Genomic DNA, 22,351 nt, shown 5'->3' on the forward strand with positions numbered 1-22,351 from the left:
TAGGAAGCTGCCTTTGGCTGAGTCCAACCATTGGTTCACGTAGTTCAGCATCGTCAACATTGCCAGACACGGGCACTTCAAGATTTCAGGTGGGGTTCCCTCACAGCCCTCCCGAGAGGAGCCAAGGACCTTCTGTGTTCCAAGGAGATGGAACACCATTGATGTCACTTACCTGGGCATGAGAGCCATCGAATTCCATAGGATTTCCTTCTGAGTAGACATGGTTACAGTTGCGCCGTCAAGCTGGGCCCAAAGGCAACAGGCCTGTTCTTTTCCTACCCTTTCCTGTGGCTCCCTCGGGAATCCTGCCTCTTTTTACAAATGCTTAATCCCTCTGCGTTGTCACCCTCTGCACGTCTGGGAACGCCCATTTGCCGACATGACCCCGCAAAGTGCCAGCTTAACACCTTGTGCTTTCTTCCTTGTCATTTTCCTCACCGCCAGTTACTCCTGAAGCGATTGGGTTCCTCTCAGCTGTCGGGGTCTTCATCGTCCTCTTTGCGGTCCTCTTCCTCTTCATCAACAAGAAGCTGTGCTTTGAGAAGATCGGGGGTCTCCCCTGCTTGGAACAACGCGGGAAACGTAAACGCTACAAAGAGAAGTCGGCCGTTCACGAGAGCCTTGGTAAGTACCGCCATACTCCTCGGATCCGAGTAATTTAAGGAATAGGTCGAAATCTCCTGCTTTTAGCAAAACTTTAAATTGATTGGAATTGCTATCTTTTGCTTTCTGGCACCTATTGGCCACATTTGCACGTCACATGAAAGAGCCATCATTTAGCCAGGATGGGAAACCTTTTCCATCTTGGTGCTGAATGATTAGTTTGGATTCCAGTATTGCAGGGGGCATAGGTGCTGGCTTCTAGAGGCCAAGGCAGTTTTGCCTGCCCCCCCCGTGTTTTTTTGAGGGGTGGGTAGGCCCCCTGAATGTTCAGAGGGTGTTTGGTTCCACCTCCTGGCTCCGTGAGATGTTAGGACATCCCATCAGTTCCCCTCAATCAACTTGAGAAGATGACACCTCTGGGCAGGCGCTTGGAGTTTGGGTCGATTTGGACCCCTTCCAATTCCACAGGTGTATGGTTCCGAGGGCCACATTTTCCTGTGGGCAACCTTCCAGGGTCCACATGCTGGTGGTGGGAGGGGCCAGAGGTAAAAGTAGGTGGGGCAAAAAACGTAAGGGCAGATAAAGAGGTCTGGATGATGCCATTCAGCACCTCTTCATCCTGTTGTTTATGTTTTTGGATATGCTGCAAGCTGCCCAGAGTGGCTAGGGAAACCCAGCCAGATGAGTGGGGTATAATAATAAAATTATTATTATTATTATTATTATTATTATTATTATTATTATTATTATTACAGTGATACCTCAGGTTACATACGCTTCAGGTTACATACGCTTCAGGTTACATACGCTTCAGGTTACACACTCCGCTAACCCAGAAATAGTGCTTCAGGTTAAGAACTTTGCTTCAGGATAAGAACAGAAATCGGGCTCCGGCGGCGTGGCAGCAGCAGGAGGCCTCATTAGCTAAAGTGGTGCTTCAGGTTAAGAACAGTTTCAGGTTAAGAACGGACCTCTGGAACGAATTAGATACTTAACCTGAGGTACCACTGTACTGTGTCATACAGAAGCTGGAATGATCCCATGTGAGTCTCAGGCTTGCACAAATTCTCCAGGAAGAGGACTCCCAACAGCATTTTGCTTCATTTCTGCTGAATATTTAGGGGTTTTTTTTGGATGCAAACAGGGGTTTGTGGTTTATAACAAACTCAGGTTCGTTTAACCAAGGCTTCTCGGTAGTGGCGCCCGCCCTGTGGAACGCCCTCCCATCAGATGTCAAAGCGATAAACAACTACCTGACATTCAGAAGACATCTTAAGGCAGCCCTGTTCAGGGAAGTTTTTAACGTGTGATATTTTAGTGTATTTTTGGTCTCTGTGGAAGTCGCCCAGAGTGGCTGTGGAGGCCCAGCCAGATGGGCGGGGTACAAACAATAAATTATTATTATTATTAAGCTTGGAGTTGACTTGCTTTGAAAGTGACCAGAGTATTTTATAAGCCCCACCAATGACAAGCCGAGAGTTTCATGAAAAAGAAGCGTGGCTAAAGTTGTGCTCTGGACCAGAGGGGGAGACAAAAGGGGGACACCCAGGGCAAGTGGGGCTCACTTTGGCTCATTCCGGCTTGTGAGTGCCACACTAAACTATGGCTTACCGTGACGTGCCAATGCAGCCATTACGTTTGCTCTGACAGCAATGAGTTCTACGAGAATAAATGGTAAAATATCATAATAACGCTAGAATAATAATTCCTATATTTTATTCTTATCTTCTGGGGTGTCTTGGATGTGAGGCAACAGCCACCTGAGAAATTGATGGTGTTTCCTTTTGGGTGCTTTCTACTGGGTGATGGCTGTTCTCCTTCTGCTTCTTTGGCATTGAGAGGTAGGGTTAGGTTTAGGGTTAATGTTGGAGGTAGGGTTAGGTTAGGGTTGGGTTTAGGGTTAGGATTAGGGTTGGAGGTAGGGTTAGGGTTAAGGTTGGGCAAGATCAAGCGCAGAGTTTGCAAAACTTAGGTCTCCAGCTGTTTTTGGACTACAGTTCCCATCATCCCTGACCACCGGTCCCGCTCACTAGGGACGATGGGAGTTGTAGTCCAAAAACAGCCAGAGACCCAAATCTGGGAAACTGCGATCTACTGGGAAGAGTTACTTGGCCTTACTTGAGCCTGAGCTGTTTGGTTTCTTTGAACAAAGAGTTACCGTATTTTTTGCTCTATAAGACGCACCAGACCACAAGACGCATCTAGTTTTTGGAGGAGGAAAACAAGAAAAAAAATATTCTGAATCTCAGAAGCCAGAACAGCAAGAGGGATCGCTGCACAGTGAAAGCAGCAATCCCTCTTGCTGTTCTGGCTTCTGGGATAGCTGCGCAGCCTGCATTCGCTCCATAAGACGCACTCACATTTCCCCTTACTTTTTAGGAGGGAAAAAGTGAGTCTTATAGAGCAAAAAATACGGTAACTACACTGATGCTTTGTGAGTTATTTTTGACCTGACCCTGGCACCTGCCTCTGACAACATGGGAATTGCAGGTGGTGAGCTCAATGTCGGGGGGAGCGTGTCTTCATGGTGCCTGGGGTGGGCGCACCAAAATGCGCCCTCGAAAAAACTGTGCCTCAGGGCAATGGTTCCCGCCCTTGCTATGCCTCTGGGAGAGCTCACTGTTGCACTCAGGTCCTGCCTGCAGAATCCCATTTAGCATTTGGTTGGCAGCTTTAGGAACAGGATACTGGATGAGGTGGGGCTGGGGCCTGATCCTGTTTTATATTCCTGTGCCATGAGGAAGGCCAGCAGTTGGGAATGGGAAGCAGTGCAGGGAAAGGCATCCCTGCTCCTTCTCCTCTCACAGATCCGTACCTGTTTCCAGAAATGTGAGGAGAGGTCTTGCATCGCGTAGCTTGTGGGGAGCTTGCGCTAGGTTCCTTTTGTTTTGTTCTCCGCCACGCTCTCACTGTTACACAAACGCCGATACCGCTCTGTTAAAAAGTTCCCTTTGTTGAGAGCTTTGCAAAGTCTTTCTTTCTCCTGACAAGTATTGCAATGCGAGGGCCTTAAATAAAATGACAACATCTCTCCTTCGCTGCGTTGTGGGCGTCGGTGCTTTTGGGAGCTGCCACAGACGGCAGTGCAAACATATATTTACCAAAGCTTTTAAAAAATGTGAATTATTAATAAACAGGGTAGGTTTTAAAAACTGAGGAAAGTGGGAGGAAAAGGGGGGGCTGGGGGCTGAGAAGACTTGCCTGCACGCTCTAGTGATTTGCATTTGAAAGTAATTCTTACATGATTGACAAGTAAATCCTTTAAAATGTGGTATTTATAATGGAAAGGCTCATATCGCCTTGAACCGCAGCCTGTACTGTGGGAGAAAGATGGCATTTGTATTGTTGTAGCCTCGGGTGTGTATATATAGAGACAGTGCTGCTACTTATGAATTATACTGGGGAACTGAAGTAGGAAACACTTTTTCCTTTTTGCTAAAATGGGCAAGGTGATGTCAAAGCTATTTAGAACATTTACCTGTTCGCTCTGTTGTCTTGGGATGCGGGTTGTAATGGATGTACCAAGAGGAAGAAGAATTTGCCCTAAACAGCCTTTGTGCTCATGCACGCCCTATCTTGAAGGAAATTTGACACCTCTTTGACACATATCGAGCCTGGGGACCACATTTAGGATGCAATGGGGCGCTCCCATTTGTTCATCCGCCTCTGCTGGTTTCACATATCGAAAGGGAAGTGGGGGCGACTTTGGTAACTAAAGGGTGTGCGGTTTAGGGGAGCGAAATCTTCCCTGCTTTGCATCCTCCACTCCAGCCCCTCCCAGTTTCCTCCCAATCAAACTCACTTCTGGCACAGTGGTGCCCCGCAAGATGACCGCCTCGCAAGACGAAAAACCCACTAGACGAAAGGGTTTTCCGTTTTTCGATGCGCTTCGCAAGACGAATTTCCCTATGGGCTTGCTTCGCAAAACGAAAAAGTCTTGCGAGTCTTGCGATTTTTTTCACTTCCCCCCCTTTTTCTAAGCCGCTAAGCCTTTAATAGCCACTAATCCGCTAAGCCGCTAATAGGGTTGCTTCGCAAGACGAAAAAACCGCTAGATGAAGAGACTCGTGGAACGGATTAATTTCGTCTTGCGAGGCACCACTGTATTTGAACCAGATTAGGGGGGAAATAGGGACATGGGTACTGGGACCGCTTTCTAGCGGGAAGGTAAAGGGCGTTTCCGTGTGCTGCGCTGGTGCCGGCTCACCAGAGCAGCTTCGTCACGCTGGCCACGTGACCCAGAAGTGTCTCCGGACAGCGCTGGCCCCCGGCTTCTTAAGTGAGATGGGCACACAACCCTAGAGTCGGACACGACTGGCCCGTACGGGCAGGGGTACCTTTACCTTTAGGGATGTGGGTGACGCTGTGGGTTAAACCACTGAGCCTAGGGCTTGATGATCAGATGGTCGGCGGTTCGAATCCCCGTGACAGGGTGAGCTCCCGTTGTTCGGTCCCTGCTGCTGCCCACCTAGCAGTTCGAAAGCACATCAAAGTGCAAGTAGATAAATAGGTACCACTCCGGCGGGAAGGTAAACGGCGTTTCCGTGCGCTGCTCGGGTTCTCCAGAAGCGGCTTAGTCATGCTGGCCATATGACCCAGAAGCTGTACGCCGGCTCCCTTGGCCACTAATGCGAGATGAGCACCACAACCCCAGAGTCGGGCGCGACTGGACCTAACAGTCAGGGGTCCTTTTACCTTTACTTTAGGGGGCAAATGGGCTACAGTGACAACAGGGCCTGATTTAGGTTTGATGAGGCCCTAAGCTACTGAAGTTAATGGGGCCCTTTATATGTCCAGCTGTCCTTTGTCAACAACAAATTGTTGCTGTTTTTTGTGTTGCATATATGCTATATGGTAATTTATGGACCTAATAGGTATCTAAAGCGATCTGCACATAACAAAATATGTATTTTATCAAAGTAATTGTTGAACTGAAATACAATTAAGAGGAAGTATATTAATAGTGAAATAATTATTAAGCTCTAACTTAAAATGATTTTTTATTCATAACAAATTTAATAACGCAAACACATTGGCATTTGGCAATAACAAAAGTTCCTTTAGAAACACAATTTACAAAGACTCATAATCTAGTCTCTCGAAACTTGCTATAACATGGAATAATAATTGTGGGTTTTATTTTATTTGTTTTTTTATCTTATATTTTGGAAATGTGCATCCAGTTTCCCCCCCCTTTAAATTTTTTTGGGGGGCCCTCAAGAGAGTGGGGCCCTAAGCTATATCTTGTTTAGCTTATACAAAGCCCTAGGAGGCGAGGTTCAGGCAGGGGAAAGATTCACCCCTGTGCAACTTTGGGGAAAAGATTTAGTCCCCTTCTCCCATCACTGTCAGCGGGGCAGATCCGTGAACTAGGTTTCCCCAACCCAATGTCCTCGAGATGTTGAAGGACTGCTGCTCTCATCCCCCTATTGGTTGGCCATGCTTTCTGATGGGAGTTGTAGTCAAAAGCTTCGGGTTAAGGAAGACTGAAATAAACAAACGTGGCTGCTTCTGCCATATCCAGTTGGTTCTGAATTTCTAGGCCAAAGACCTCATTCAGACATGTATGTTTACATACCCTCCAGGGACCCTATTTTGCAGGGAGAGTCCTGGGATTATGAAAGCCATCTTGGTTTCTGATTTGATCCTGGAAAGTCTCAATTTCCCCCGCCAGCGCCACTGAGCTTGGGGAGGGGGAGCGCCGGCAGCAGCGGTTTCTGATGGAGCATCCTGTTATCTCTTTCTGGTTGCTGCTGCTGGCCAATAATAATAATAATAATAATAATAAATTTTATTTATACCCCGCCCTCCCCAGCCAAGACTGGGCTCAGGGCGGCTAACACCAGGTATAAAACAATTGATTAAAATACAACTTAAAAACAAGATTAAAATACAACATTAAAATGCAGCCTCATTTCAGTAGAAACTCAAATCAAAAAGTTTTTTTGGGGATGAAAACGTCAAATCTTCACCAAGGCCAACTATCCAGACGGGTCCTACATGGGCCGGAAAAAAGCCAGGGAAGTCCCCAAATAGGAGTTCCATCACAGAAGGAGAAAGGAAAAAGGAAAGAGGAAAAAGGGGGAGGGGATCAAGTTGATTGCAAGCCTGCGGAAAGAAATCAGATCCCGCAGGGCCCTGGTCTCATGAGACAGAGTGTTCCACCAGGCCGGAGCCATCACTGAAAAGTCCCTGGCTCTGGTTGAGGCTAATCTGACTTCCTTAGGGCCCGGGACCTCTAGGGTGTTGCTATTTATGGACCTTAAGGTCCTAAGTAGGGCATATCGGGATAGGTACAAGGGTCCTAGGCCGTGAAGGGCTTTAAAGGTCAAAACCAGCACCTTAAACCTGACCCTGTACTCCACCGGAAGCCAGTGCAGCTGGAAAAGCAGCTCATAATGGCCGGCGGAGAGCAGGCAAAGAGGAGGAGAAGTTGCCGGTACTGAGGCCCAGCCCCATGGGACATGCCAGCTCTGAGGGGCAGGCAGAGGCCAGGGCCTCCCTGAGAGGGAAGAAAGGACGAGGAGTCTTGATTTTTATTATCATTATTTTTAAATGCTTCGTGCATCTGTGTCCAATCTTGCCCCTTCCTAAATAAATTAAAACAAAATTGGGATTAAGTGGTTTTCTCGGGACAGTGGGGGGCTTGTGTGCTGTGTCCCGTTGGTGAAGCGGTGGTGGCATTCAGCCTTCTTCTGACAGAAAATGTTCTGTAGGCTGGGGAGGGACAAAAAATGGGTGTGTGTGTGTGTGTGTCAAGGAGGGTCATTTGCAGGGAGTGAGAAATGTCCCTGTTTTTCATCTGAGGAAAGTTAGAGGGTATGTGCTTATCATGTGCTGACTGTCTGCCGATCGTACAATTAGTCTCCTTTTTTAAAAAAAAAAACACCAACAACCCTGTGTTGTTGCATTGAAACTGGGTGATTATAAAAGTTCTACTTTTGATGGCTCCAGAGTTCCAGAGCTTCTCCCTGCTTCCTTAGAGAGGTCTGAGGATTGAACCAAGGCTTTTTGCATGCTCTTCTATGGAGCTATTCCATTCAGCCTGCAAGCCTAACACATAGATCCCCTTTCTGGGTTGTTCGAGTTTCTATCAGCTCAAGCTGAACAACCCTTTTGCATCTGCTTTTGCAGGAAGCCTTGCTTTGCGCTCAGGTATTCCAGAGACTTCTGCGATTGTGCTTTTTGTACCGTTCCAGCACATTTGCTCTGTATGGCAACCTTGCATTTTAGAACCTGCTCCTAGCCGTTAATGAACAGTGGGTGTCAGATTTGTACGATATAGAGTTTGCTTCCTTTGTTTTTGATGCATCGGAAACAATGGAGAATGCAATTAGTTATTGCCATTCATTTTCCTCCAAGGCAAAGCACGTGTTCTTAAAAGGGTTGGGATGAAAGTAAAAACTAAACAGGAGTATGATTAATGGGAAACAATTATTTGGTGGCGAGCCACTTTGTTTGGATTCCAAGACAGTTTTATTTGAAATTATGGGGAACTTCATACCAGAGGATTAGAGACAGCAAGTGTAGCAAATACAGTGGTACCTCGGGTTACATACGCTTCAGGTTACATACGCTTCAGGTTACAGATTCCGCTGACCCAGAAATAGTGCTTCAGGTTAAGAACTTTGCTTCAGGATGAGAACAGAAATCGTGCTCCGGCGGCGCGGCAGCAGCAGGAGGCCCCATTAGCTAAAGTGGTGCTTCAGGTTAAGAACAGTTTCAGGTTAAGTACGGACCTCCGGAACGAATTAAGTATTTAACCTGAGGTACCACTGTACTGGTTCAGCTGGCATGAAAAGGCATTATGCGATTGAGCCTTAGGCGCCTTCCTTCATGTGCTCCGAGTCAATCATTCACTCACTGATCAATGCAAACCATAGTTTGCTGTTACAACCAACCTAGCAAACTGTAATTTGCACCCAACCTCCGTACCAGAATTTAAACCGATGGAAATTCAAACCCTAGTTTATTGGTTTGGATGCAGGGGCAAACTATTCCTTCTGCTAAAATGTGGCCTTCCAATTACATCCGGAAGGGAGGAAGGGTCTTGATCCCCCTTTGCCAATCCTCTGCTGGCCACATGCCAGGAATGGCTGTGGCTGTCCTGCACATGAACACTCGCAAACATATACACACGTGTAGAGGCACATGCAGACACCCCAGTCGATCAATCAACTGTTGAATGGCGAGTGTACGATTACATCTCCATCCATCTGCTGTGTTCAGCGGGGGGATTTAAACCTCTTCATCCACCCCAACATTGTCTGCTTTATTGTTATTTGGGGAACCTGTAAACATGGTTTGAACCATCCCTTGCATTACCTAGTTATAGATTAACTTTTGGCATTCATCCTGTGCTTTTGCTATGGTGAATCCCTGGTTGTGTTGCAAATTTGGGTGAAAGCATTCTCTCCTTCTGGTTTGTGGTGTGTGGACACTTCTCCTTTCTCTTTTCTGTGCTCTCTTTCTTTCTCTCAGCTTGGATAATTTGAGTAGGTCTGACAAAGGGGTTAAAAGGGGGGCAGGCGATTTTTTAAATTTTTGATAACCTTTTGCAATGCTTATTCTGTAGCTCGCAGACCTCTGAGTCTGGCATGCTGGCAGAGATGAACAGCTGGAGTTTATGACCCATCACTTTACTTGTTCATGGTGTTCAAAAAAGCATGTCTGCCCAGGATGTCCAGAGTTTCTTCCAGCCCTTGTCCTCATGGATGTCTCGGGTCTATGAGGCTGTCCAAGAAGCAGGCGACTCCATATCTTCTTCCTTCACCAACCTGGGAAGCAAAGCGGATCCCCATCCCAACAAAGAAGGAGACGAGGGCTTAGAAGGCAGCGATGATGGGTCTTACGAACGTTACTCTGAAGCTTCAGACGATGGAAGCACCTTTAGCCAGGAGAGTGGAGAATCTGATGACTTCTCATCATCTTCTCATGACCCTACTTCTCTGGAGTCTTCCTGTGCTTCAGACCTGGGTCTTCGTTGGCACGAAAGAGACAAGAGCAGCCCCACCATCTCAGATCAGTATCTGGATGATGATCCCTTGACATCCCATGGACTCTATCCAAGCTACAAGGGCTACCAACTTATGGAAACCATCCCGGAGGAAGAGGAGCATTCCAAGCAGAGTAAGAATCTTCTACATAACTGTGATGGTAAGTTGGTGTCCTCCTACGCTCTTTATTTTGCACACACACTCAAAAAAAAAAAAGAAGAAAAAAAGGGATTGCTGCCCCAAAGGGTGATCCCTTTCAGTTCCTACCACATGACTTCCTGTTCTTACACAGTACATTTCTCTCCCTCTACTTTATATCATTGGTTGGCAGGAAATGCAAGGTGTAATGACATCGGGACATGGGGCAGGTTATGTCAAAAGTTATGGAAGCCATATCCCCTCCATCTCCATACTTACCGTATTTTTCGCCCCATAGGACGCACTTTTCCCCCTCCAAAAATGAAGGGGAAATGTGTGTGCGTCCTATGGGGTGAATGCAGGCTTTCGCTGAAGCCTGGAGAGCGAGAGGGGCCGGTGCGCACCGACCCCTCTCGCTCTCCAGGCTTCGCGGACCTCTCCGCAAGCAGCGGGAGCGCTCCCGCTGCTTGGGGAGAGTTGCCAGCATGCCGAAGCCTGCGCGCGCTGAGATCAGCGCGTCCAGGCTTCGCGGACTTCTCCGCAAGCAGCGGGAGCTAGCGCTGGGCTCCCACGGCTTGCAGAGAGCTGCCTGTTTGGGGGCTGGGGTCGGGGGAAGCTCGGGCCTCCCCCGCCCCAGCCCCGCGCCTGGGGAAAAAATAATTTTCCCCCTTTATTTCCCCCCAAAAAAACTAGGTGCGCCTTATGGGACGGTGTGTCCTATAGGGCGAAAAATACAGTACTTGCAGATAATGCTTCGCAGAGGATTATTATTATTAGCAACTCCTTACGGCAGATTATGATTCCTAGAGATTCCAACTTTATCCTGTGCTAATCCTGCATCTGACAGCATTGGGGAAGAGATGCGCTCTGCATCACTGAAGCCAATGAAGTTAGTTGATCCAGAATGCTGGTTCTAAATTGTGGCAGTCATGCATTATTACAAGCCAGGGTTGCCCTACGGCAGGAAATTTCCGGACACAGCAGATATTTCCCGGACATTAGCAGCATCTGGACGGAACGCAATTTAAGCTCAACAGCTTTTTGTGTCCGGGTTTTCACTTTTTGACAGATGGCAACCCTGTGACAAGCCATTGCACAAAAATGTATTCGGGGCCCCCACTCTCAATTTACAGTGGTGCCTCGCAAGACGAAAAGAATCCGTTCTGTGATTCTCTTCATCTAGCGGTTTTTTCGTCTTGCGAAGCAAGCCCATTGACGGATTAGCGGATTAGCGCTATTAGCGGCTTTTAGTGGCTTTTAGCGGCTTTTAGCGGCTTTTAGCTGCTTATCTGCTGATTGGATCAGCTGATAAGCGTCTTAGCGTCTTAGAAAAGGGGGGGGAGGGAAAAAAACAGCAGGAACTCGCAAGACATTGTCGTCTTGCGAAGCAAGCCCATAGGAAATTCGTTTTGTGAAGCACCTCCAAAACGGAAAACTCTTTCGTCTAGCGAGTTTTCCGTCTTGCGAGGCATTCGTCTTGCGGGGCACCACTGTAGTTTGATTATGAACCAGTATCTAATTCCATGCCTTCTGACCGGAGGTGAAACATTTGTGATGAGAAGAAGAAATCTAATTTACTATGAAGTACATATCTTTAGAATGCATATAAGTTATAGGTGCATCTTTATGCATAATGTTAATTGACATGACAAAGCTATATCAAAATATATTGGCAGAAGGTTGGATGGCTTAAGATATGCTTGCTGGCATCTCTATATCAGCACATGTCTTAGCCTTTGAGAAATTTCCACCATGACCCCTTGTATTGGTTAGCGGTGGGTGCATGCCTGTCAGAGAGGGGAAAAATAAAAGCTAATCAGAACTATAATACAACTGCCCCTTGTGTTGAAATTATTGTATATGATCATTTATGAATATTTCCTGGTTTCTTGAGGCTGGGTTTATTTATTTAATGTTTATTTAGATATTTATAAAACACACTTTCATAAACAAATCAGGGTATAACATTAAAAACATGTCACAATTACAGCAACAAAACCACCCATAAATATGGGTTGGTAAAATATTCGCATTCCGAACAACAGAGGTTTCAGAAGATCACAAAAAGAAGACAGGGAGGGTGACTCCTTCTGTACCTCTAGTGGCAAGGAGTTCCACAGGACACCACTTGACATGGTAAAGGCCAACTGAGCCTCAGGGGCATTGGGGACCTTCAAAAGCACCCCAGAAGATCTCTGTGAATAGGATTGGAGCATAAGGAATCAGGCAGTCCTGAAGGTGTGAAGTTTGTGAATTAATGCCTTGAACCAGGCTAGGTAGTGAATTGGCAGCTGGTTGCACTAACAAACCTTTATGGCTCTTACATGTGAGCTGAATTCAGAGACATCTCGAGCTATGGGAGATTTCTGATTCTGTACGGTAGTTATAAAAACTTGCGGATGCAAGCTCTGATTAAGTTCCTAACTGCCACTGCAAATCCCCCTCCCTCCAATCTGTTTTGGAAATACCACAACAATTTTGATGCCTTCATGAAGGAGTCCACAAGCAAGGCCTGCTCTGTCCATGCCAATTTAGAGATCAGGCTTTGTTTCACGGCACCAAGATTCTCAGGACACCTCTTTCCTGCAAAAACGCCACGTGGGAAAACCACACACTTCTCCACGTTCGCCCTATGAGATCCTCCTAAGGCCTTCACGCCGCCTCTCAAGACGTACTTGCTTTTCTGCTGGAGGCATGGACTAAATATCTTCCCCACGCCAGTTGGAGATACAACAAGGACAAAGAGAAACAAGTGCTGGCTGGCGAAGGAGAAAGCAAGCCTTGACGTTCCACAGAAAGTCCAATTTCTGGACACAGATTCTGAGACTGAATACGGATTCTCTCCAGGCAATTCAGACGTTTGTCCCTTTGCAGTGCCTCTCTGAAACATTATTGACACCTCTGCAGCACACAGGGTTCTTTCTCCCTTGTTTTCTCTGCCGGTTTCCTCTGTGTTTGGTGCCAGACCGCTTTTCCACTGCTTCTTCTCTGCACGTATAAACCAGGGTTTCCCAAACTTGGATCTCCGTCTGTTTTTGGACTACAACTCCCATTGTCCCTAGCCAGCAGGACCAGTGCTCAGGCATGATGGGAGATGTAGCCCAAAACCAGCCGGAGACCCAAGTTTGGGGGAACCCTGCCTTAACCATTAACATTTAGTCCCATCCCTTCAGAGTTCTGGGCTGGGCCTGACTTCAGTGTGTCCCTCCATCCCTAGTCCTGCTCTGGGAACAGTTAAATTAAGGGCCAGTGTGGTGTAGTGGTTAAGTGCGGTGGGACTCGTAATCTGGTGAACTGGGTTCGATTCCCCGCTCCTCCACATGCAGCTGCTGGGTGACCTTGGGCTAGTCACGTTTCTCTGAAGTCTCTCAGCCCCACTCACCTCACAGAGTGTTTGTTGTGGGGGAGGAAGGGAAAGGAGATTGTTAGCCGCTTTGAGACTCCTTAAGAAGAAGACGACTTTGGATTTGATATCCCGCTTTATCATGACCCTAAGGAGTCTCAAAGTGGCACACAACCTCCTTTCCCTTCCTCCCCCACAACAAACAGTGAGGTGAGTGAGGCTAAGAGACTGCAGAGAAGTGTGACTATAGAATCATAGAATCATAGAGTTGGAAGAGACCACAAGGGCCATCGAGTCCAACCCCCTGCCAAGCAGGAAACACCATCAGAGCACTCCTGACATATGGCTGTCAAGCCTCTGCTTAAAGACCTCCAAAGTAGGAGACTCCACCACACTCCTTGGCAGCAAATTCCGCTGTCGAACAGCTCTTACTGTCAGGAAGTTCTTCCTAATGTTTAGGTGGAATCTTCTTTCTTGTAGTTTGGATCCATTGCTCCGTGTCCGCTTCTCTGGAGCAGCAGAAAACAACCTTTCTCCCTCCTCTATGTGACATCCTTTTATATATTTGAACATGGCTATCATATCACCCCTTAACCTCCTCTTCTCCAGGCTAAACATGCCCAGCTCCCTTAGCCGTTCCTCATAAGACTAGCCCAAAGCCACCCAGCAGCTGCAGGTGGAGGAGCGAGGAAGTGAACCCGGTTCACCAGATTACAAGTCCACCGCTCTTAACCACTGCATCACATTGGCTGTAGTGATAAGGTAGTGATAAAGCGGGATATCAAATCCAAACTCTTTTTTTCTTTCTTTCTTAAGCTGCCCTTCCTTCTCCTGGTGGTCCTTGCAATTCATTGACGCAAGATCTTCAGGGAGAACAGTGCTGGCCGTGCATTGACAATTCCATTTCTGAGTGGAAGCAATCATGGCGGCGGAGGGGGTGGCAAGGAATTGTATCTTGTTTTGATTTTAGAAATAAAACAAAGCGAGCAGATGGGCGGGCGGCCTGACATTCTGTGAAAGAAGAGAGATTCAATGTGTGTGTGTAGCTCTCTCTCTCTGTGTGTGTCTCTGTCTGTGTGTTTTCCCCACCTAAACAATTTGGAAAAATTGCCTCGCTGCCTTTTCAGCTCAGTGAAATTCTGGGGTTCTTTTGTGCTTTCTTGGCTGTACGTATTCTTAATGCACCATCTTCCTCCCCGCTCCCCAAAATATAATAGAAGCTTTTAAGGATAAATTGGCACAAAACAAGAGCGACACTTGAATGCTTTTTGTTGCCATAGAAGCGCTTCGGGCGGATGACAGAAGGACCCTTTTGCTAATAGTAAAGTACCGGAAGAAAATAGACACTCTTCATTTAGCAGTTGCTGATGATGGAAGAGCAAAAAACCCTTATGTTCTTATCCCAACATAGACTCTACTGTGTGTGCATATGTTACCTTCGTGGGGGTTTTCCCTCCCCCTGTGTAAAAGCAACAGGAAAAGTAGTGTCTTAAGAAGAAGATTCTAGGGGTGGTGGGGGTGGGGATCGTAGCGGTTGAAGACATGCATTTAAAGCGCAACCCAAAGAATACCGGGAACTGTAGTTTTCCCCTTCACAGAGCTATAATTCCCAGGATTCTCTCAGGGATGTGCTTTAAATTGTGTGTTGGGTGTGCTTTAAATATATTCTGTAGATCTAATCATGGGGTCATGGAGTGAAGACTGGTGTAATATTTGTATCATAGAATTGTAGATTCGGAAGGGCCCTCCAAGGGACATCTAGTCCAACCCCCTGAGATGCAGGAATAGCAACACCTGGACACAAGAGCTTCAGGGCTTGTTTGGAAGCGCTTTTGCCTTTGCCCTGTGAAATCAAAATGAGGCGTATAAAATTGCACATGGTACAGGGAAAGTGGATCTAGAGAAACTCCCCCCTCCCCATCCTAGAACCTGATATCATCCAATCAAGCTGAATGTTGGAAGATTCAGGACAGGCAGAAGACAGGACTTTTTCACCCTCGCGCTTAGTTAGGCTCTGGAATTCGCTCCCACAATATATGGCGATGACCAGCAGCTTGGATGCCTTTAGAAGAGGATTAGACAAATTCATGGACGGTGAAGCTCTCAATGGCTGCTAGCCACAATGGCTATTCTCTGCCTCCACTATTTGGGGGCCGTTTGCCTCTGAATACTGTTTGCTGGGAATCAGAAACGGGGAGAAAGTGCTGCTGCACTCAGGTCCTGCTAGCAGGCTTCTCTTAGGCATCCGGTGGGCTTCTGTGTGATGCAGCAGCAAAGAAAGCTAATGCTATTCTAGGCTGCATCTACAGAAGTCTAGTGCCCAGATCAAGGGATGTCGTTGTTGTTGTTTAGTCATTTAGTCGTGTCCGACTCTTCGTGACCCCATGGACCAGAGCACGCCAGGCACTCCTGTCTTCCACTGCCTCCCGCAGTTTGGTCAAACTCATGCTGGTAGCTTGGAGAACACTGTCCAACCATCTCGTCCTCTGTCGTCCCCTTCTCCTTGTGCCCTCCATCTTTCCCAACATCAGGGTCTTTTCCAGGGAGTCTTCTCTTCTCATGAGGTGGCCAAAGTCTTGGAGCCTCAGCTTCACAATCTGTCCTTCCAGTGAGCACTCAGGGCTGATTTCCTTCAGAATGGAGAGGTTTGATCTTCTTGCAGTCCATGGGACTCTCAAGAGTCTCCTCCAGCACCATAATTCAAAAGCATCAATTCTTCGGCAATCAGCCTTTTATATGTCCAGCTCTCACTTCCATACATCACTACTGGGAAAACCATAGCTTTAACTACTGGTATATGGACCTTTGTTGGCAAGGTGATGTCTCTGCTTTTTATAGTGCCACTCTATATTCTGCCTTGTTCAGACCACACCTGGAGTCCTGTGTCCAGTTGTGGGTGCCACAATTTTAGAAGGATATGGACAAGCTGGAAGGTGTGCAGAGGTGGGCAACCAAGATGCTCAAGGGTCTGGAAACCAAGCGTTCCTTATGAGGAACAGTTGAAGGAGTTGGGGATGTTCAGCCTGATAAAGAAGATAATGAAAGGAGATTCCGACTAAACATCAGGAATAACTTTCTGACAGTAAGAGCTGTTTGACAGTGGAACGTTCTCCCTTAGAAGGTGGTGGGATCTCCTTCCTTGGAGGGTTTTAAGCAGAGGTTGCATGGCCACCTGTCATGGATGATCTAGTTGAGATTGGCCCCTTCCAGCGCTATGATTCTATGACTTGATAGGTGTTGGATAAGTTCTATCACGGCCCTCCTTGTGATCTTTTTCCAAACCATTTTGAGGGCAGCAGGGTGGAGAAGGATGAGCTGCGTGTTGTGAGGAAGAGAGTTATCAAGGCACCTCTGGGTTGTGCCGTTCTGCCCAGAGAGTATGTCCTTTCTGGCAGATCTTTCTTCCTGCATGCTGCGAGGTAAATGTTTACTTGCAGACTGCGAACAAAGAGAAGTGTTCTGTTGACAGCTGACAACATTTGGCATTTGCAAGCGAAGAGATAATCGTTGGAATACAGGAGAGGCGAACGAGACGCAGTTCACCTTGAATGGTTTAGATTAGCATCGACGCTTCCACCCCCAGCGTTCTGTACTTTTAACTCTCGTGTTTATGAAAACGGAAGGCTTCCGGCCTCTCAGCCTGACACTGTGTTCTTGTTGTTTGGAACATAAAGGGCCTCGATACATATGAGAGAGAGAGAGAGAGAGAGAGAGAGAGAGAGAGAGAGAGAGAGAGGGGCTGGCAGAGTTAAAACGGCAGAAAGTGAAGTCTTCCTTTGCAACTGTCAAGACTGAAATCGGGGCTAGCCAATGACTTTATTTCGGTTCTGCTGAAAAACGTTGGTTTTTTTACTGCATCTCGGTTAAAAGATGCCACCATGCTTGGAATACCGTGTACGGTGGCACCGTGGGTTAAGAACTCAATTTGTTCTGGAGGTCCGTTCTTAAGCTGAAACTGTGCTTAACCTGAGGTACCACTTTAGCTAATGGGGCCTCCCGCTGCCGCTGCACCTCTGCCTCATCCTGAAGCAAAGTTCTTAACCCTAGGTACTATTTCTGGGTTAGTAGAGTTTGTAACCTGAAGCGTCTGTAACCTGAAGCATCTGTAACCCGAAGTACCACTGTACAATTCTGGTTGCCTCACCCCATGAAGGCAGGAGATAGGGAGAAGTTGGGCCACTGGGCTGATCCTGCAAGCTCTTTTTCTGTGTTCTTATTATCCCTTATCATTGGCCATGGTCAGGAATGGAAGTTGTAGTCCACATTATCTGGGCTGAACCCTGCTGCCTACCCTGACCATAAATGCACCAAACAACTGAAATATATTTGCTGCTGAACATGGTTTCTAAAAGGGATGCCCAGTTATACTGCTGCAGATGCACCGCAGCGTTTCATCTCTCTGTGCTCCTCCCAGCAGCCATTCCTCCTCTGATCCTTGCTGTGGATGCATGGCCTGTCCATCTCTAGCATGGCAGGGTGGGTGGTAAGCTAGATGGAGCAGTGAGCTGCCTCCGTATTAGGCAGCCTCGCACGTTACAGTTTCCAGAGAGGTAGCTGTGTTGGTCTGCTACAGGTGTCGATAACACAGACACCCAGCCATTGGTAAGCCAATGGAGACACAAAGTGTGCTGATAAAAACAACAAAACGCCTTAGTTCTTATTCAGTCCACAAGAGATGCCTCTCGAATTGTAATCCAGTAGTTTTCTTTGGCAGTTAATGCTTCTTTTTGGGTCTGAGTTTGTCAGCACACATTTATAAGGCATGAGCCAATGTCTCACATACACCTGAGGTTCTGGACAGTCTATATTTGTAAAACTCTGTCCCATTCCGCTCTCTGTTTGGCTGCCAACATGTGCCGATTTCCATGAGATACATTGTTTACCAAACAGAAATCTGCAGCGCGAATATTGTACGCAATGAAATGTCTCATTCTGACACTTGTCTCTGATTTGAGTCATAACCTTAATTAATCCAGCGTCTGAGTAGCCTTTTTGGGGATAGTGAGATCACAAATGTGACAATAGCTGAGAATTGGCAGAAGAACCAACTTTCACCAAGCAGAAGGCTAGGTTGGACCACTTGACTGTCTCACCTGGGTAGTTTATACAGAATAAAGCAAAACACGAGATGAGCATATTGCAGAGCAGCAGGATGGGTGCCAGGCAGATGGGCTTTGCTCAGTGAATGCAGCCGCCAGTAAGGTGGCTGCAGCACAACTTCTCCAGAGAAGCTTGCCAAGTATTTCCAAAGAACCTGGAAATGAATGGCAGATGGATTCCTTTCTTCGTGTTCAGCATAGAGTGTGCAACACATACAGTGGTGCCCCGGAAGACGAATGCCTCGCAAGACGGAAAACCTGCTAGGCGAAAGGGTTTTCCGTTTTGGAGGTGCTTCGCAAAACGAATTTCCTATGGGCTTGCTTCACAAGACGAAAATGTCTTGCGAGTTCCTGCGGGGTTTTTTTCCTCCCCCCCTTTCCCAAGCCGCTAAGCCGCTTATCAGCTGATCCTAAGTTGCTAAGCCGCTTAACAGCTGATCCGCTAAGCCGCTTATCAGCTGATCCGCTAAGCCGCTTATCAGCTGATCCTAAGTTGCTAAGCCGCTTAACAGCTGATCCGCTAAGCCGCTAAGCCGCTTATCAGCTGATCCTAAGTTGCTAATCCGCTTATCAGCTGATCCGCTAAGCCGCTAAGCCGCTTATCAGCTGATCCGCTAAGGCGCTAATCAGCTGATCCGCTAAGCCCGCTAAGCCGCTAATAGCGCTAATCCGCTAAGCCGCTAATGGGCTTGCTTCGCAAGACGAAAAAACAGCAAGACGAAGAGACTCGCGAAATGGATTCTTTTCGTCTTGCGAGGCACCACTGTATATGTTAGGAGGTAATCTTTACAACAGCCGTGTAATGTAGGCCCGGACTTTACAACAGTCGCAGGACTTGCCAGTGTCCCTATTTTCCAGGGAAAGTTTCTGATTTGATCTCGGAACGTCCCGCTTTCCCCCAGGACATCCCTATTTTCACTGGAGAAATTTTGGAGGGTATGGAGTTATGCGACCCACGAGCTAAGGAGATAAGTAACTACGCAACCTTTAGAAGACATCTGAAGGCAGTCCTGTTTAGTGTGTGTTGGATGCTGCTGGGGCAACCCAGTCAGACTGGCAGAGTATAAATAATAAAGCTATTACTACAGTGCTACCTCAGAAGTCGAACGGAATCCATTCTGGAAGTCCGTTTGACTTCTAAAATGTTCAGAAACCAAGGCGTGGCTTCCGATTGGCTGGAGGAAGCTCCTGCAGCCAATCGGAAGCCCCGCTGGATGTTTGGTTTCCAAAAGAACGTTCAAAAACCAGAAGAATCACTTCCAGGTTTGCGGCGTTCGGGAGCCAAAACTTTCGAGCCGCAATGCATTCGTCAACCAAGGTGCAACTGTATTATTATTATTATTATTATTATTATTATTATTATTATTATTATTGACTAGGACATCTCTATTTTCATCGGAGAAATGTTGGAGTTTCTGGTTTTCACTGGATTGATCCTTGTCCCTGTGTAGCGCCAAAGAGCAGGTTTTCTGGAGAAAAGTGGCAAGGCAAAGGCAGAACCCCTCGCACCCACGCATTCTAGGTATGGGACAAACAAAGGGGTGGCTGAACCCTTCGTTTTTCAGAAGTTGCAAAGCCTTGTAGAGGAGCCTTAATCGCCTTGCATTGCAAACTGGCTCTGCAAGGCTATGTCACGGCTAAGACCTGTTCCTTCCGCCCCTGAAGCCACTTGCTTGTGAATCTTCGTTCTGGAACCCGAGCAATGTGCAAGCGGTCAAAAGCTCTGTAGGTTTCCAGGCTACCGTGATGTATCTGCGGTGTGGGAGGAAGGGAGAGGGATCCAGCACAAAAGTATTTCATCTCCCTCTGCTTCTCAGGAGGGTTTGCAAGTGCTGTTTTTCTTCATAGCTATGGAAGAATGTAGGGTTGCGGGTGGCGCTGTGGGTTAAGCCACAGAGCCTAGGACTTGCCGATCAGAAGGTCGGCGGTTCGAATCCCCGCGACGGGGTGAGCACCCCTTGTTTGGTCCCTGCTCCTGCCAACCTAGCAGTTCAAAAGCACGTCAAAGTGCAAGTAGATAAATAGGTACCACTCTGTCGGGAAGGTGAACGGCGTTTCCATGCGCTGCTCTGGTGCGCCAGAAGCGGCTTAGTCATGCTGGCCACATGACCCGGAAGCTGGATGCCGGCTCCCTCGGCCAATAAAGCGAGATGAGCGCTGCAACCCCAGAGTCAGTCACGACTGGACCTAATGGTCAGGGGTCCCTTTACCTTTACCTTTATGGAAGAACATGTGTCTGTCTGTGTGTAGAAAGAGACTTTCAGAAAAGAACCTTGCTGAATCAGGTATTTTGTGTTCTGCTAGATCAGTGTTTTTTTTTCCAAAATTGGGGAAAAGCTGCTTTTGTACTACAACTCCCATCATCCCTAGCAGGGGTGATGGGAATTGTAGTCCGAAAACACCTGGAGACACAAGTTTGGGAAACACGGCTTTAGATTAATTCAGGGTGACCAGTGTGGCACCAGCCAGATGTTCTTCAACCCCAATTTCCATCGCCCCAATACCATTGGTCATGATGGCTGGGGCTGATGGGAGTTGGAATTCCTCAAGATTTCGTGGGCTGTTCCTGGGTTAGCATCTGACACCCTTTCCCTGAACTTCGTTGTCTTTAAAACATTCACATCGCGACAAAACAAGGCCCGGGAAATGGAGGGATTTTCCTTTGATAGCCAGCATGGCTCAGTGGAGCCCAAACTTGAATTCCCAACTCAACTGGCAACTAGGTGATGCACTTAGGCGATGCACTTTCTTTCAACAGTGCTTTTCCTGCTTGTATTTCCCAGAAACTGGTTTCTAGAGCTTGCCGTTGACAATGGAGGGAGAGCGTAGCGATCGTGGCTGGTTGCCACTGGTAGCTTAATCCCCCAATAACTTGCCTAATCCTCTTTTAAGACCATTCAAGTTGGGAGCCATCGCTGCCTCTTGCAGAGCGAATTCTGTAGTTTATCTGTGTGACGAAGTGCTGTTACTACTACTTCTACCACTAATAATAATAGTAATTTATTATTTATACCCCGCCCATCTGGTTGGGTTTCCCCAGCCACTCTGGGTGGCTCCCAACAGAATATTAAAAACCTTCTAAAAGTCAGACAGTTGTTTATTTCCTTGATATCTGGTGGGAGGGCGTTCCACAGGGCAGGTGCCACCACTGAGAAGGCCCTTTCCCTGTTTCCCTGTAACCTCACTTCTTGCAGTGAGAAAACCGCCAGAAGGCCCTCAGAGCTGGACTTCTGTATCAGGGCTGAACGATGGGCGTGGAGACGCTCCTTCAGGTATACTGGGCCGAGGCTGTTTAGGGCTTTAAAGGTCAGCACCAACACTTTGAATTGTGCTGAGAGACCCACTGGGAGCCAATGTAGGACTGGTGTTATGTGGTCTTGACGACCACCTTCTGTAAAATGTGTTTACCTCTGAGAAATGTGAAGTGCCAAAACGCTATTGCCTCCCTGCTATGGATAGCCTCAAGCCGTCATTAAAAAATAAATACAGTGGTGCCCCGCAAGACAAATGCCTCGCAAGACGGAAAACTCGCTAGACGAAAGAGTTTTCCGTTTTGGAGGTGCTTCGCAAAACGAATTTCCTATGGGCTTGCTTCGCAAGACGACAATGTCTTGTGAGTTCCTGCTGGTTTTTTCCCCTCCCCCCTTTTTCTAAGCCGATAAGCCACTTATCAGCTGATCCGATCAGCAGATAAGCCGCTAATAGCGCTAATAGCGCTAATCCGCTAATCCGCCAATGGGCTTGCTTCGCAAGACGAAAAAACCACTAGACGAAGAGAATCACAGAACGGATTCTTTTCGTCTTGCGAGGCACCACTGTAAATACATTAACTGGATGTGTAGGAAAGTGAGACTGAAAGAGACCCCCATTGCATACCCTCCCCACAACCACCCCAGTTTTCCCAGGACATCCATCCTGACTTCTGGTGCCGCACAAGCTGACTTGCGTGGAAGTACGGCTCCGAAAGATGTGCATCTCCTTCCTTGGAGGTGTTTAAGCAGAGGTTGGATGGCCACCAGTCTTGGATGCTTTAGCTGAGATTCCTGCATTGCAGGGGGTTGGACTAGATGACCCTTGGGTCCCTTCCAACTCTACAATTCTACGACCCCGTGGAATGCTGGAGGGTATGCCGTTGATGCTGCTTGCAGCCCGGACTCTCCCAAATCCATGTG

The 22,351-nt window shown here is 47.4% G+C and overlaps 1 protein-coding gene across 6 annotated transcripts in view; it reads left to right on the forward strand.

The window, feature by feature from the left end:
• The window catches only part of SYT16 (synaptotagmin 16), a 116,743-nt gene that overhangs the window by 57,753 nt on the left and 36,639 nt on the right, over positions 1-22,351 (forward strand). For 5 of the 6 annotated variants that reach the window (XM_082217966.1, XM_082217968.1, XM_082217967.1 and 2 more), the window contains 2 exons: positions 445-624; positions 9,179-9,759. In XM_082217966.1, coding sequence (XP_082074092.1) covers positions 9,270-9,759 — 490 coding nt within the window. In that variant the 5' untranslated portion in view covers positions 445-624; positions 9,179-9,269. The remainder of the gene's footprint in view (positions 1-444; positions 625-9,178; positions 9,760-22,351) is intronic. The other variant, XM_082217965.1, reaches the window with a different exon arrangement.

This window comes from Podarcis vaucheri, assembly GCF_965113315.1.
Source record: "Podarcis vaucheri genome assembly, chromosome: 1".
Classification (NCBI taxonomy): domain Eukaryota; kingdom Metazoa; phylum Chordata; class Lepidosauria; order Squamata; family Lacertidae; genus Podarcis; species Podarcis vaucheri.